At 41.9% G+C, this 16823-nt stretch overlaps 1 protein-coding gene across 4 annotated transcripts; it reads left to right on the top strand.

The window, feature by feature from the left end:
• The first annotated feature begins 329 nt into the window (after window positions 1–329).
• On the top strand, window positions 330–15435 carry mapk6 (mitogen-activated protein kinase 6). Of its 4 annotated transcripts, none has more exons than XM_054771293.1 (8): window positions 330–502; window positions 4151–4989; window positions 5080–5397; window positions 11826–11970; window positions 12127–12291; window positions 12433–12628; window positions 12823–12943; window positions 13092–15435. In XM_054771293.1, exons 2-8 carry the CDS (start codon window positions 4753–4755, stop codon window positions 14175–14177), a joined length of 2268 nt encoding a protein of 755 aa, XP_054627268.1. In that variant the 5' UTR covers window positions 330–502; window positions 4151–4752; the 3' UTR covers window positions 14178–15435. The 4 variants fall into 4 exon arrangements, with proteins under 4 accessions (XP_054627268.1, XP_054627269.1, XP_054627270.1 ...); XM_054771294.1 differs by lacking the exon at window positions 330–502 and adding an exon at window positions 599–2163; XM_054771295.1 differs by lacking the exon at window positions 330–502 and adding an exon at window positions 2221–3445 and having other exon boundaries at window positions 12826–12943.
• Window positions 15436–16823: the final 1388 nt, after the last annotated feature.

Raw genomic sequence — 16823 nt, forward strand, 5'->3', positions numbered from 1 at the left:
TGTGCACACGCACGTACACACACACAACATTTCTTTATATTTGATATCAATGACAATGACAATTATGTCTAAATCTATCATTAGGGTCCATTAACCTAGGCTGACAGATTGTATACCTACTATCACTATAGAAAGCATGCTACATAGATAATTTTAGAGAGAGATTTTAAGAAAAAAAAACAGAAACAAAACAGTAAAATGTGTTACGGGAGTGGAAGTACGTCTGTCACACTGACAAGCCATGCAGACCATACACAGAGCAGTCTCCTCCCCTCTCCGGCCTGGCCTATATTAAGTCTCCATTCAGCTCCACCTCACAAGCACAAGCACATGGAATAGGATAACACATCGCCAAAAGCTCTGGCAACACCTTCATACATTTACTGGACTATAACTTGAAAGCTGTGCACCTGTCTACCTGCCTGTTAGCGGTGTTGGATATCTTCTTCTAAGTGGAATGCTAACCGGAAGACCATGTTGCGGCGGGAGAGTTTCAACCCTAGTAAGTGGCAAGAATGTGATGTAACATCCATGTGAATAGTTCTACTTTATTATTAAGGACAACGGGTATCACTATAATGCAGGAGGAGGCTCTGATACATAATCGGACACTCTTTAAGTGTAAAATGTGGGTGAGAAAGAGTCATGCCACTATCAATAGATAAGATGAGTAACTAAACAGTGTTCCACAAAGGTCACGAACAAGACCTTTTGATTGCAACAGTATTGCCCATCATTGACGTCACAGCACTGCACAGGCCACTAAATGCTATTCGTCATAAATCAGGTGTATTGATGTCACCACACCTGACAGATTAAAATTCAAGGCGAGAGCAAAATGATTGTCACACTCTGTCATCATTAAGTCCAAATATATTTTTCTGAAACTTTTAAGAGTTTATATTACTCAAATGCAATCAAGGTATGCAAAATACTGGCTGTTAAAGGTTTTAATAAGAGAGCTATTTATTTTATTCATGGCAGAAATTGGAGAGGAGTAAGTGTGTTAGAGAAGTGTTTGGCGTGTGTCCACAAGAGGGAGGGCCTTGAACCATTCTAGCTCATCTGACTGAGCTCAAACTAAGGAATGGGAATCACCAGTCTCTTTAGTGTGTTAGTCAATTTCCTGTATGTGGGGAATGGACACTGAAATAGTGGTTATATTGAGTTCAAGACAAACAACATTAGGTACAGCTGCACAATCAAATTTTCCAATATTTTCAAAATATACAAACTTTCAGTAGCGACAGCGAAACAGTAGTGCTCGTTTGTAATGTTAAGAAAAAAAATTGCAATGAGGGTAGAATAACTCTGAGTTCAAATGTATACAGTAAAAGGTGTGGAATCTTTTCCATTTTACGAGGGATGGAATGAAATGGTAAGTTTACACTGCAGACACTGCATAGTCATATATTTTAACAGTGTAATTTTTAACTTGTAAGGCTTTTTTCTTGTATTGGACCTCATCAGATTGTGCAGGTATACCTAATGTTGTGGCTGAGTGTACACTGCACTACGTACTGTATACTGTACAATGATCTGACCTGTACTGCGTTATTTTTCTGCATACCCATTTACCCTATTGTAATGTAGCTTGCAAGCTTGTATGCGACTATTACATAACCATACACCCATGTGAACGTGAACAATGAGGCAAAATGCTAGCATAAAGTAAAATGTCAACATTGACTCGACATGTTTAGACAAAAAGAAGTGCTGCTGATACCGTCAATCTTATTTTAACAATTACCTAAAACGGACCAATAGAGTCTGTCGCAGCCCAGCCAGAGGCATGCAGCATTCAGTGGGCATGCCTGAGCCCATCCCCGCCTGTGTGAGGCATCTGCATTGTGCACCACATGCTCACTCACATGGTGTGCCTGCGGATGCTGATGTGATGCTGCGGCTGTGATGCTGCTCCCATCACACCTGTACACGTCCTTCCATTCACATCTAGCAGAGGACCATACAGGCGCAGCAGAGCTGCAATGTGAATGATGGGGATGAAAATTCAAGGCTGCCTTTTTAAAAAAAAAAAGATTTTTTGTCACGGTGAGCCTAATCTTTGGATTAGATTGTGATGTGAGCGCGGACCGCTGAAAGAGAATCAACCTGTGCATTGTGCATTGCTGCCAGATGGACTTCGCAAAGCTGCAAACTGATGTGAGTGTGTGTATGTGTGTGTATGTGTGTGTGCGTGTGTGTGTGTGAGACCAGCACAGGGATTTACTCTTTCACACCACTAATGCAATACTACTTTCTGTAATCTGACAAAAATATAAGATAGCGAGAAGCAAAACAAACACATTTGTTTACAAACACATATGCAAGCAACAGTAGTAATAGCAGAGGAAGTACAGTGCAACTCCTATAAGAGAGGGAAAAAACACTCTATTTTAGTTGACAAAAATTGTGAGACTGTTATGATTAAGTGTTTTCATTTAAACTCCACTTGCTGTTGCAGTATGCCATTGCCTTGTATCTAAAATTCTAGTATAAAATAGTGTGTAACTAAACTTCTTGGAGGGAGACTAATAAGAGGAAAGTAGTTAAAATAATATAAAATATTCTTTCTAAAAGGCAGTATTGAAGGTCAATATAGGTGAATAGACTATAGATATTCTGAGAGAAGGCAGTTATATATATTATTTAGTTATAGAGGGTTTAAATTGTACATAATATTTTTCCCCTTTACTGTTATGATTAATTGTTGAAACATAATTCTGTCACTCTGTTTTGAATCAAGCGCTGGACGGTGACCTCAAAACCCTTCTTGGATCATTTTTTTACGTTTGATCACGTTTATCATTGTTGTGTTCATAGGCACTCAAAAATTAAGAGCAACTCAGTCATATGGTTCTTTGGTTGGCATTTCTTTTTTTTTTAAGAACCAAGAATTGACAGTGGCTGCGTTATCATGGTCCTTTTGTTAGATAAGAACACATTTGAGTTGTAAAAAATGAAGAAACATAGAAAAGTATTTTAAAATAATTTTGATTGATGTTAAAGCTTAACGAAGGGATAAAGCTGTAAATGGCTAAAACCTAACTGCAAACTTATTTACATAACACCAATGTGCAGAAAATGTTATTGTTTCAGAAAATAAGACTGCTGTTCCTACTGCTAACATACAAAACAATGTAACTGTGACAGTGATTGACTCTCTGTGGCGACCGCTGTCAGGGAAAAGCCAAAAGTGGGAAAAAAAAGAGAAGAAGAGAAATTAATTGATATTGCATCAATTCTGTGTACCGACAAACTTAGTAATTATGAAATGTTCTACAGTCCCTGAAGGCAGCTTCGTGACGTCACTGCGCTTTTAGTACCTCAGCCCAGCCTAAATGGCGATTGCAATAGATCCGCTAAGCTCCGGGAGCGGAGCGTACTCAAACCTACGCTGGGTTTGATTGACTCCATTTCGGTTCCAATGCGACGAATACGAACTGTGAGTATTTCTCGCTGGTCACGTTTATCATTTCCATCTCGATAGATTCATGTGAAGTACATTGGTGGTCGTCTTTAACGTCGTAACCGACGCTGGCTTTGTGCTCCTCAAGAGAGCCTGGTCCACGTAGTCAGTCGCCTCGCCAACAACGGCTCCTTTGTCTGCAGTATATACTCCCTCTCTTTAAATGGTTCTCGTTTTTTATTTTTAAACGTCTATTAATGTTTATTTCATGTCCATGTTATGGCTTAGGTCGGTGTGTCTTTTATATCCCCTAAATCGACGTATATTTCATACTTAGCTTGTCTGCTAACCGCCAAGCTAGCATTCACATTCTTAGTGCCTTTCCGCCAGTCTATCTCATACACTATGAATGTGAATGTGTGTGGGCTGTATTGGGTGTAAAACCATTAAAGATAAATTTTTACATCCTCTGGTCATAAGTATTATTTCACTGTCCGGTGGTTATTAAAACAGTTTGATCCATTTGATTTGGAACAATTTGATTTGGCGAGCGCCAAGCTTGGGGGAGGGGGTTAGCTGCTATTAGCCGCACAAGGAAGACGCCGGTGAATTACAGTACTTAAATTGTTTAATCTATGCTCTTGTCTACCCCCCGGGGTGTGTGTTTTTTAAATTTACTTATAAGTAGCAGTGTCAATTATGTTTTTTTGCTTACCCCGTTCTTTTTCCACTGTCTTTCAGGTTATAGTCTAATAAAATGGAGGACGGTTTTGATTGCGACTGTGGCGAGCTTGAGCCACCTGATCATTGAGGCTGAGAAATAACTCCATTCTAAAGGCCAGGCTCTAAACCAGTTAGTTTTCAGGATCAGGATACTCCATAGGACAATTATACATCAAGTGTAATAAATACAAAAGTTAAGAAAAAAAGAGTGCAAATCGGCACATTGCTCATGAAGCTGCTCAGGGCCAGTTATACACTGAATGTATGTGCACTGTAAGGATGCAACTACATGCTTTTAGAGCCTAACATTTGTCAGTGCATTTTGAATTGGCTTCATCGGTCATTCCATTCATTCCTACAAGCTGCTCTGTTAATATCCATCCCCAAGAGTGGAGTTGGAATTTGAAATTGGTCGTCATTCAAGATGAAATGCAAGTTTAATTACGCTATAGTGTCCTGTATCTGACAGTGACGACTGCACAGGGGAGGAGGTGGAGTACAGAGACCTGGTGGTAGGGGGGTTTGCACAGGCTCTGAAGCAATTTGAAGGGGTCTTCTGCTAGTATTAACAGATTTGAGAAGACCAAGTGGAGTTTGGCTTAAGAGCCCTAATAGTTATCATGGCAGAGAAGTTTGAGTCCCTAATGAACATCCATGGCTTTGACCTGGGCTCTCGATACATGGACTTGAAGCCCCTTGGATATGGAGGAAATGGCCTGGTATTTTCAGCAGTTGACACCGACTGTGACAAGCGAGTGGCTGTGAAGAAGATTATCTTGACTGATCCCCAGAGTGTCAAGCACGCCCTGCGAGAAATTAAGATTATAAGACGACTGGACCATGACAACATAGTGAAGGTAATGTCTGTGCATGGTCTCACTATACTCAGATACACTTTTAACAAAGACGACAGCATTGTTGAGCCCTGTTTTTTTGTCCTTATCTAGGTTTTTGAAACTTTAGGCCCCAGTGGTCGCAGGCTAACTGAGGATGTGGTATCCCTGACGGAGGTCAACTCGGTCTACATAGTGCAGGAGTACATGGAGACTGACCTGTGTCAGGTGCTGGAGCGAGGCCTTCTGTCAGAGGGCCACGCCAGGCTCTTCATGTACCAACTCCTCAGGGGACTCAAGTACATCCACTCTGCCAATGTGCTCCACCGTGACCTCAAGCCTGCCAACCTGTTTGTCAACACAGAGGACCTGGTGCTGAAGATTGGGGACTTTGGTCTGGCCCGCATCATGGACCCCCACTACTCCCACAAGGTAAGACTCTGGCAATGAAGAACTGTCATCAGTTGGTTACAAGCAAGCATGATATTTCTCCACATTGTACCAAAAGGAAAAAAATGCTTCACATTACCGTGTGGTGTTTATCACCCAGTAATGTAGTGTTCCCAGGGGTGACGCAGTTTCATAGCAGGAAGTAAACAAGACTGGTTGTGGTTCCATGAGGTAATGCCTTTGCTTCCCTTCTCAGTAGAATTGAACCTGTGAAAAACACTGGCAATATTATATTTTCCTTGTACAAGTGAACACTGCTCAGTAGAGATTGACCTATGTGAGTTTTTCAGGACCGATTATTAGTAGTTAAGGAAGCCGATAACCAATATTTGGAGGCGATATTAATTTGCAGTAAAAGTTTAACTGGCTAAAGCATTTTTATTTAACCAAACAAAAATATAGCTCCAGAAGAGCATGGAGTTCCTAGACTCAGAAGCATCTCATAGAAGTTGAGTAAAAACTTACATAAATAGCTGCCTGAAATGTTTTCACAGTAAATAAAGTAACATTTATATATAACTTATCTTTAGTTCAAACACAACAAAGTACAGGGAGTCAACAGGCTGAGCAACAACTCTTGTAAAGTTAAATAAAAACATATATAATAGCTCTCTGAATTTTTTTCAGCCTTCATCTTGGCGTACTTCCCTGCAACAAAACAAGACTGAATTGAATTTCTTACTTTCCCAAACAATCACACGCAGCCTTCTACAATCACAGACGACGACAACATTGATATTACCAACAGCATTGTTTCATGTCCACAGACCTATCGGGAGGTGCTGTAAGCTAGCAAAGCTGTCGCTTGTGTTTACTCCGCTCTTAGCGTTACGTTATTGTAGTAGTCATGAGCTGTAGAGTTTTTCATGTGACTTTCACGCAAGCGCACACTATTCTCCACGTTACATACATTCTCCCCATTGCTAATACATAGTCTGTGGAGTCTTTAGAGCCAGACCGGTGAACTAATGTTATGGTATGCTAACCAGCCTCCACCCTAGCGTACTTGCTGCCAATAAAACAAGTGAATTGAGTCTTTTTTACGTGCACTCTCTCAATTGCACACATAGACTCTTTGCCTTCTTTCAAGTAATTCAGACATTTCGGAAGGTACTACGAGCTAGCACAGCGGCCGTTAATGTTTACTCCGCTCTTATTTTATTCTACTGCTCATTGTAACGTTAGTAGTAGTTGGGAGATGTGGCGCACTGGGATGTTGATTACAATTTTGAGAGACTGCTCTGCGTTTACCTTGACATGTGTGTTTGCTCTCAGGACCTTCTGCACACGAGAGAACTTTTCTTTCAGCCGAGTGAGAGAGAGAGTGAGAGAGAGAGTGAGTGAGAGAGTGAGAGAGAGAGAGAGAGAGAGAGAGAGAGATTTAAATTGATATCGGCCGATTTACATAAAGGCTGATACTGATATACCTCAAAATTCCTAAGTGGCACCGGCCGATAATCGGTCAACTACAACTGCTCAGAGGAGTACACAATTACTGCTTAACAAACCAGTGTTAATCAAAAATCTGCTGCTAAAAACGAAAGTTTTGAACACTCTTAATTATGATGCTTTATTACTGTCAGAGGTATTAATTTAAATATATGTTTATTGTAGTTGGAGCTATACGGGAGCTATATAATGAAACAAATCTCAGAGTAATGCAGTGCTTTGTCTTAAGATGCTGGTTAAGCAAAATGCTGTGTTCCAAACCAGATGTCGGTAAATAAAAACTGGCTATGAGCTTGTTTTTTCTTGTCTGGAAGCACTGTTGTCAGAGTTTCAAAGTAGGTTATTTATCTTTAGTGTGAGAAGGTGGATATATTGCCCTGTGTAATTGTAGCCAGGTGGAAGGTCTTTTATTGACCTTAGGTGTGTTGTCACCCTTCATAAAGGGATGAAGGAATTCTATTTCAAGCCTGTTATGGTGGTGTGATGTTGAAATGTAGGTTGGGGAGCCCCTTGCTGTCTCCCTCAGAGCTGTGAGACAGTCACTCACACGTGTCACAGTTTAGTCATTGGTCTGTCTGAAGTCATCCCACGTGACTGGACCCTTGTGGTTGGCACTGCTTCATTCATAGCACAGCTAGAAAGAATCCTGCCCTCTTTCGTCGTGCTGACTCACGCAAACATGTTTGTTGGAACTGTTCATTTCAGACAGCCAACTGCTGCTGGTATGAGAGTCACATTTTCACTTGACTTGTATGTTCTGTAATGAGTCATACTGTGGGGAGGGACCATGTCTTTCCGCTGTAGTAAGAGGAAGGTGATTGCTCATGTTGGCTGGGAAGAACTGAATTTCTCCCACTGTTCTCTCAGAAATAGCTTCCCTGCACTTTAACAACACACTGGCATTTTCCCCTTCTTGGGTGCAGTTTTCCATGTATGCTATAAGAACATGAAAATCACCCTGGTCTGGGTCAGTTTTCTGGTGCTGGACCATTGTCTTAGTTTTTGCCAAGGTCACACATGTGGTCATATACTCCCGGGCTGATTTTTAACTGGCTACTCTCCTTTCAAATAGAGCTGCTGTGTTTTGTCTGCCTCTCTGATAACAATAGCGGTATGCTGGTGGGGGAGGGAGAATGCTGCTATCTCCACTACCCACTTTTTCATGGCACCAGCAGTCATTTGATAGCACATCTCGTGTTTCAGGCCTAACGAAGCTTGTTTTAAAATGAACCCATCACCCCCTTTATCACACTAAGCTGTCCTGCAGGCACAGGGTGTGCGGCAGCTCAGCCCACTGTTGGCAAGTTTGCTTTTTCAACTACTTCTTCTGTCTACAATAGAATGCATGCTCTTTGAACAACTTTGTTTGAAAAGGAAGTGTCACTTTACCCCCAAAAATGCAACTTGTATTTGCATGTAGTATAAACTCACCACGCATGTGAAATGGTGTGCATGCGCACGTGTGTGTAAACATGGCCCCACTTTTTGGTCTCAGTCCTGGCACATTAGCAATTTCAAGGACAATGACATGAGCTGCTTCACTGACAGATTTTTAAAAATAATTTTCAGTTGACAATCTGTAAATACTAGGGATGTTGGCCTTTTATTGGACAATCGATATTGGCCTTTTTTTGCCGATATTGTAGAATTCTCAATTTCCATTTCCAATATCAATCGATACAGATATGTGTAACATCGCATATGTCCTGTCATGAAAGGACTGGACTGGACCAAAAGGACTGGACTTATTACCTCATATATATATTATCACTATGTATTATAATAATAATAATTATTATTATTATAATAATAATTATTATTATCAATTTATTGTTATTTTACCCTTTTATATCCACTAACTACTCCCACAGTTTTCAATCGATTTTAAACATTCATACGTCAAAACATCCTGCTCATACGGGAAGGGGGGGACTTCATGTGAAACCCTTTTAAACAATTCTCGTTTCAACTTTACCTCACATTTTTACTTTGGATTTAGTAAAGTAACAGCCCCTGACACTTTAGACTTGAATTGATGATGCTTGGGTGTGCTGTAAGAGTTTGATCCCCCCCTTGTTCTAAGAAAGTAAGCTGTGTGTGAACCTTCCAGTCGTCCCTCGTTGTGGCTTGGCATCATGAATGACAAGAATTCACGTGCAACGCTCCGACTTGTAAAGCCCTGACGCATCTGTCTTGTTGCAGAGTGAGAGTTGGTGACGCGTTTACCTGAAACTGAAACAAAAGTTGATCATTTAACATGTACCTATAGAAAAGGATGTTGTGTATGCATACAAGTTAGAAGTTAGATGTAATGAAAACCATAAATATAATGGTTGGAGTGTCAAGGATAAGATTTTATGTGAACCATTCCCCACCCAAGGTTTGAGATTCAAGGGTTCACAAGTTCTTGCTCCAAGAATCCAGCTTAATATACAACCCAAAACCTCTCACACACACACACACACACACACACACACACACACACACACTTGACCCATTTATTCAGCCAGCAAGCGGCCTGCCTGAAACTAGACCTCTCATATGATCCACAAAATAGATGTTGGTGATGTTTTTAATGACTTTTCCAGTGCTCCTGAGGCTATTCTGAGTTGCGTTTATAAGCAGTTTATAGGAAGTAGACACCAGTTTTAAATTCTTCATCTCATCATTATTTCTCACATGGCCATTGTAAGACTACACTGATGCTCCATTTATCTCTGGGCCAGAACCCCCAAAAATATAAAGTTTTTGAACCACTAACTGATAACTTGTTGTATGCAAGGTTGGCCAGACCTGCAACCTGTCTACTTTTGTCTTTTGTGGTGAAAGTGTTCCATTGACATTTTAAACAGTGGGCCTTGAATATTCCTTTTAAGTACTTAATGCTTTCATCAAGTGCAATCTGTTCCTTTTTAGTCCAGAGTCCATTCTACATAGAATTGTTCTTTAGGAATGACCTCACACTTAAGGCTGTCAAATGTATGTCGAAGCAACAGGTGGGGCAATATGACTTTAAGAGATGATTTGGAGATGTCTGTTTGTGGACACCGGTGCTATGTTTTTGGACAGAAATTATGTTGATGTGGACAGAGTGTCACACGACCAAAACCACTGAGTATTGTTGCCCTTCAAAAAAAAAGAGAGGGGCGTGTTGAGCAGGGGGTTGGCGTGACATTGAGTATTTTGCAGCTAATTTAGGGTAGAAACAGGAGCCTTGTTCAGTGGTGAGCTGACCATTTTGGATGGTGAGGGGATGGGGCGAGGGGAAGAGGCCAGTGAAGGTGTTGTTTTACCTCCACTCAACCCCCCCCCCCCGTGTGTGTGTATACACAAACATGCACACACACAGGTCAACTTTTGTGTTCACTTGTTCACTGTCCTTGTGCAGATTTGTGTGAGTGTGACAGGGATTATGCGGCTCTCAGAGTGCTGACAGGGCCTGCACGTGTATGAACTCCCTCCTTTCAACTGTCTCTCCTCTCTGCACTCTTTGTTCAATTGGCGTGTTGTCCTCACGAACCTCATACTGAAGGGGCACAGCACACACCAGAAGCAATTTTTTATCATTCCCAAATAGGCATGGGCCGCTATGCGATTGTGACGGTATGGATAGCCTTGTGTAAAAAAAGTCAGTTTCACAGTATTATAATTACAGCTCTAGAATGTGTTTTAAAGAAAATATCTTTATTGAAAGAAGAGAAAAACCTTTCTGTTGAATAGTCATTTTTAAACAATATAATAGGACATTATGGAAGTGGAACTTATGTATTTTAAATAACAAAAAATAACAGCATTATCTTTAAATAAAATACAGTTCTTAATACAGTCTACAGTGGTTAATCCTGCGACTCATGTCACAAGACCAAAAATATTTTCGAGCTTTAAAAAACTAAGCACAATGCAAATAAATATGCTGCATAATAAAATATTAATAATAAATAAATACATACGCAATTAGTGGCTCCAAAAAGGTCACAACATAAATAAAACAACTCATGCTAAGAATTTTGTTGCGTATTCGCAGAGTTTTTATTAATTTGCTTGCATCAGCAAGTTTCACTTCTGTTTCCGGGACATGTGATTGTCAGCAACTGTTGCTCAGTAGTCGTTGCTTGTTGCTCAGTGGCGAGTAAACAGTTTCTAACACTTATCCTAGGCTTCTGTCTCATTTTGAATCACATCTCCACATTTGGTGACCCTCGGCGTGAGTAATATGTCGACCGACAACAATGACAACAGTGCAGTCGTACCGGTGGAATGACGAGTTCGGCTACTGCGCATGCGTATAACAAGGCAACCTGTTTTATAAATGGAGTCAATCTTCTAAATGTGCATCCATTTGAAGCAATCTTTTATGTGAGTACAATGTTTTCTCTTAATAATGCTAATATTAATGTTGTCATTTACTACGTTTAAGCTGCAACGTGTAGTGTCAACAGTACAAGCGATTAAACAACGACATTTGCAAATTATTTTATGATATTCAAGTTAACGTGTCAAATGTATTATATAGTATTATGCGCTTAGACATTATTTCGATAGCTGCAAAGCCATGTGAAATACACACAATCCACATGCTACGGAATGCAAAACTTTACGAGGGCACACGTCACACAGGCACCAATCGATGCTAATAGCAGCTAACAACAGTGCGAGCTATGCCGCGATATTTAAGTTGCCCGACTTTTGGCAACACAGCTCATTCCCGTGGTTTCAGCACATTGAAGCCCAGTTCCACTTGTAGAATAACACAGGACGTGACAAAGCCACGCTGGACCGCCACTTTCTCTCATACTGACTACGGTATTTTAGAGGTTTTGAAATCTTGACTTTTTCATACCTTGAAACTGGTAACCAGCTCATGCCTATTTCCAAACATGCCCCCACCGACCACACACATACACACACACACGCTCTTCCACCCTTTGTGCTAATTCAGTGTGTCTCTCTCTCTGCTGCAGGGTCACCTGTCTGAAGGTCTGGTCACCAAGTGGTACAGGTCGCCCCGCCTGCTGCTCTCTCCAAATAACTACACTAAAGCCATCGACATGTGGGCCGCTGGGTGCATCTTTGCAGAAATGCTTACTGGGAAAACGCTCTTTGCGGGTAAATGTTGACAGTTTGTCATGCTGTATTTGCAAATCCACTCTTGTTGAAAAAGCCCAAGGCTGGATAGAAAATGAACACCACTTGCCGTTCTCAGAACAAACTTGAAGAATTTTGCACTGAAGCATCTTGACATGGTACTGTTTTTTTTTCCAGGGGCTCACGAACTGGAGCAGATGCAGCTTATCCTGGAATCCATCCCTGTACTGCGAGAGGAAGACCGCCAGGAGCTCCACAGCGTGATACCCGTCTTCATCCGTACCGACATGTCAAAACCTCAGACACCACTGGTCAAGTTGCTGCCTGATGTCAGTCCTCAAGGTATGTTTTTTTCCTTATCAGAAACACTCAAGGTTATGCTAGGTAGATACTGTTGAAATAAAACTGGTATCAAGGCTTCATCTTTTTAAAATGTAAAATGTTGTTCTCCATTGCCTTCCCCTTCCTGCTGTCCATGCACAGCCCTGGATTTCTTAGAGAAGATCCTGACCTTTAACCCCATGGATCGTTTAACTGCGGAAGAAGCTCTTGCCCACCCTTATATGGCTGACTACTCCTTCCCCTTGGATGAGCCTATCTCTCTGCACCCTTTTCACATTGAAGATGAAGTTGATGATATCCTGCTCATGGACCAGAGCCACAGCCACACTTGGGACAGGTGTGTTACTATTTCCCCTCAACCTCGCTCCAATGCTTACTTTCATTTGTGCAAGCTTTACAAAAAGACATGTCGATCAGACAGCCAAAAAGTTAATATATTGGTTTGTTCAGCTGGTTCATGTGCCTCTCTTATGAGCCACTGCTTGTTTTGTGGTGACTGTATGCTTTTTTTTTTTTATTTTATTTTTTTAGCAGGTGTCACGAGAGCCAGTTGTCAGAGGCTGACTGGCACTTGCACAGCATCCATGACCCAGATGAAGTCCAAGTGGACCCGAGGGCCCTTTCTGACGTAACCGATGAGGAGGTGGTTCAGGTGCGTGTTCAAATATTGACTATTACTATAAAACTTTCTCTTGGTGGTGTCATAGTAGGGAAGTAACTTTATAATTTGTGACATTTTAAAAAGACATGATGCAGGTAATGTACCTGCCCTGCTGACATGTGCCTGTAATGTGTTGCAGGTGGACCCTCGGAAATATGCAGACGGAGATCGGGAAAAGCTCCTGGATGAGCCGTCCTTTGACTACTCCACTCTGTTCCCATCAGAGAGGTCATGGCAGGATGACCATCATGAAAACAAATACTGCGACCTTCAGTGTAGCCACACGTGTAACTATAAGGCTGTGTCCCCTTCCTACCTGGACAACCTCATCTGGAGGGACAGTGAAGTCAACCACTACTATGAGCCCAAGCTCATCATTGACCTCTCCAACTGGAAGGAGCAGCAGAGCAAGGACAAAGCAGACCGCAAGGCCAAGACCAAGTGTGAGAAGAACGGGCTGGTGAAGGCTCAGATTGCGATGCAGGAGGCAGAAAAGACCCAGAGTCTGACGGAAAAAGACAGCGAGCAAGAGAAACATCAGACGCAGCCGCAGAGTCAACAAGGCTTTGACTTTGACTCCTTCATCGCCAGTACCATCAAACTGAGCCTGCAGCCCGAGCCCTGTCAAGAGGTGGCGCTCAATGACGTGGGTCTTCTCAACGAGCTCAACTCTTCAGTCTCTCAGCTGGAGGCGCCTAGAACAGGCTCCATGTCCAAGTCCATAAGTCAGGAGAAGGAGGAGAAGTGCCTGGTGAACCTGGCCCAGTTGGGCGGAGGAGGCTTGGCAGTTGTCAGCAGTGACGATCCTTGGCCTGCTCACCCTTGGGAGAGCTTTGGCTCCGGTGAACGAGTCGCAGAGAACGGCTGTTTAATAGATGAAGCCTGCTGGGACAGTCACAAAGACAACCACTTCCAGAAGGAGAGCACTTACACCAGCTACCTGGACCACCTGTTCAGCCGCAAGGAGGAGGTAGTTGGTGAGTCCGTGGCCACCTTGGAGACGGTGTCGCTGGAGACCAGGGAAAGCGAGCTGGGTGAGAGCTTCCTCAGCAGGAGCACAGAGATCGTGCTGAATATGCAGCTGGACACTCTGGCCTTGCCCGGCTTTGACAGCACTGACGAGCTGCCTCTAAAATCCATCCAGGCGTCCCTCACCCCCCTGTGCTGTCAAATGTTCTCCACAGATCGCCCACAAAATCTACAGCAGCATCTTCAAGCATCTTAACTAGAAACATCCTCCCTCACAGTGCAAGACCTTGACCGTTTTGTTTGTCCTTTTTTTGTTATATATATGATATGATATATTCTACTTGAAATCATTTCATACATTTTTTTATATTCTTTTAAAAGTACATTTTAAGAGTTGATGGGTGATTTTCTTCTACTTAAGGAGTTTTGGTCACTCTGAGCCTTGATGCCCAGGCCTTCATGGATTCATGTCTACGCCCTCATTGCTAAACTGGCCTGTCACTCGCACACTTACGTACTGTAGACAAACAGAAAATAGGCGGGGCGAAAGATGGGTTTAGGAGATTTATGATTTGGCTGTTAAGGTGTGACAAAGAAGGAATGGTTAACAATAGCATTGCTGTATGCTTTTAAAAGTGCTTTGTTAAGGCCATTACGGAGATGTAGGAATAAGGATGTTTTTTTTGTTGTTTAATTTTGATATGACGTAAACGAAAGCTTCCTTTTTACAGCCCTTTCATACTGTAAATGTGACACATGATGCCAGCAGCAACCATTACCGTAGGCGTTAATGTAATGTGTTATCTACCTCAAGGTAACAGCCGCGAGAGACACTCGAAGCCGCACTAGTGCTTTACACACATGACCATCCTCATACCATGAAATGAAGTGGTCGCGTAGATGAAATCTCACTTGAGCATTTAACATAGTGAGGTGTTTTCAGTAATCATTATTTATTTCTAGCAGATGTGCGATATTTATTTTATCAAAATTTGTGTTCTTCCAATGTGATTATTGAAGAGTGAGGAGTTAGGCTGACCATTTTCATTGAAGCACTATTTGGGTGTCCATGTGTTCCTTTCTTGTTTAATGGTAGAAAGCACATTCATCTGTTGTGTTCAAAACTAAGTTGAGGCTTTCTATTTTCCATCAATGTTGTCATAATGGATTTTTTTTTTTTTATTTATAGGTGCATTCTGTTGCTAGTGGAAAAACAATTATAGTTAATAGCAGCACCTAAAAGTCTTAATTTTTTTTAACTAAATGTAATGTATAAAACAGTGCGTGCATGGGGGCAAGAGAAAGGTACATTCAAAGTAAAGTTAATGGTGAGTATAATGTGCGTCAGTTTTTAAATGTCTTTTTGTTTGTTTCGGTTAAATTTCTATTTTTTTTTCCAGGCAAGCATGATAATTTAGGTTAAGGTGTAGCATGTAGAACACGTGGACTTTTTTTTTGTAATCATTGGTTCCCCTGTTCTACAAAATCTAAAAATAAAAGTACTGGCGAACAAGCTAGATGTCTCTTCATTGATTCATTGGTGGTGGAGGTGGGGGCTGACTTCCCCCTGCTTTAAGAGCTGAAACTGCACACAAACGGGCAGCATTACATAACCGTGTACATTTTCATCCAGGGCTGCAATATTAAGCCTCTCTTGCAACAGTCACTGCCTTGTAACTCAAGCAGGTGTGGAAGCATACGACACCCCTTTCACAGTGCAGGCACACACACATTGTGCATTTCCTAACCCTGATCAAAGCCAAGTTGCCTGAGAGGTGAATTGATGAGATGACATTTGAATGTGAAAAGGCTTCTACTGATGCTTGTTAATTGAGTTAACATTTAGCCAGGACGAGGGGGCGAACCGTGCACTCTACTTCTCCAAAAAGTTGGTTGCATTTAGGAAAAACAGGCTCTTAAGTCTAAAATTAAAAAAAATGTACTTTATGGTCTTAAAGAAAAACTTTTTCACATCATCCACAATCCTTATGTGAAAAATGACCACACGTATTTTTCTTTTCTGCGTGTTTCAAGAGAGAAACAGCGTGTGGGAGCTAACAATGCTCATAATGGGACACGCCTATTTTGACTATAAAGCCCAACAAACTTTCGGGGTTTCAAATACGAAAAGCAGCCGGTGTTGATCGAGAACTCTTGCTAGTACCGTACCTTGCTAGTATTGAAGATAAACTTACATAAACGTCCGTGTAAATTCATGTAAACTTGGTGCCAACGAGTTCCCAAGCCGCTACTTTTTTCTTTATATCTCTATATTTTTTTTTTTTTTTTTTTTTAGAAATGTCAAATAGCTCCAGGAAATCTGATACTGCAAGTATAGCATACTTAGCATGCTGTCCTCTCATTGGTCATCAATGAAACTCCCGCTGATTGGTCCTTTGTCTGGGCAGAGATGAAAAGTTGAAAAACTTTCTGGGATCACGTCGCATGACACGCACGAGCACAAACTTTCACACGCACAAATTTCACATGTCACTTGTCTGGATGGTGACATGCGATAGTTACTCTATTGCGCAGGTTCCATTGAAAATGAATGGCGTAGAGGCGACATCGCCTCCCGTCTGTGGCGCCCGTTACGCCATCTTTCGAGAGACTGGTGTTGGTCCACCTGAAAGGTATTACAGGCCCGCTGCTGGACCCCCCTGCAGTTTGCTTACCGGCCAAACATGTGTGTCGAGGATGTGAGTGAACATGGGCCTGCACTACATCCTGAAATACCTCGACTCTGCAGGGACATATGCAAGGATCCTGTTGGTGGACTTTAGTTCTGCCTTCAACACTATAATCCCGCACATCGTCCTTCAAAAGCTCACCCAACTGACTGTGCGCCCCTCCACCTGTCAGTGGATCAACAGCTTCCTGACTGACAGGAGGCAGCAAGTGC

This window comes from Dunckerocampus dactyliophorus, chromosome 3, assembly GCF_027744805.1.
Source record: "Dunckerocampus dactyliophorus isolate RoL2022-P2 chromosome 3, RoL_Ddac_1.1, whole genome shotgun sequence".
Lineage (NCBI taxonomy): Eukaryota > Metazoa > Chordata > Actinopteri > Syngnathiformes > Syngnathidae > Dunckerocampus > Dunckerocampus dactyliophorus.

What these genes read in the sequence shown, in the direction of transcription:
- mapk6 (XM_054771293.1), top strand. Translation starts at nt 4,753, where the DNA reads ATGGCAGAGAAGTTTGAGTCCCTAATGAACATCCATGGCTTTGACCTG. An exon ending in ACCATGACAACATAGTGAAG is followed by an intron (nt 4,990 to 5,079) that starts GTAATGTCTGTG and finishes GTCCTTATCTAG; the next exon opens with GTTTTTGAAACTTTAGGCCC. An exon ending in ACCCCCACTACTCCCACAAG is followed by an intron (nt 5,398 to 11,825) that starts GTAAGACTCTGG and finishes TCTCTGCTGCAG; the next exon opens with GGTCACCTGTCTGAAGGTCT.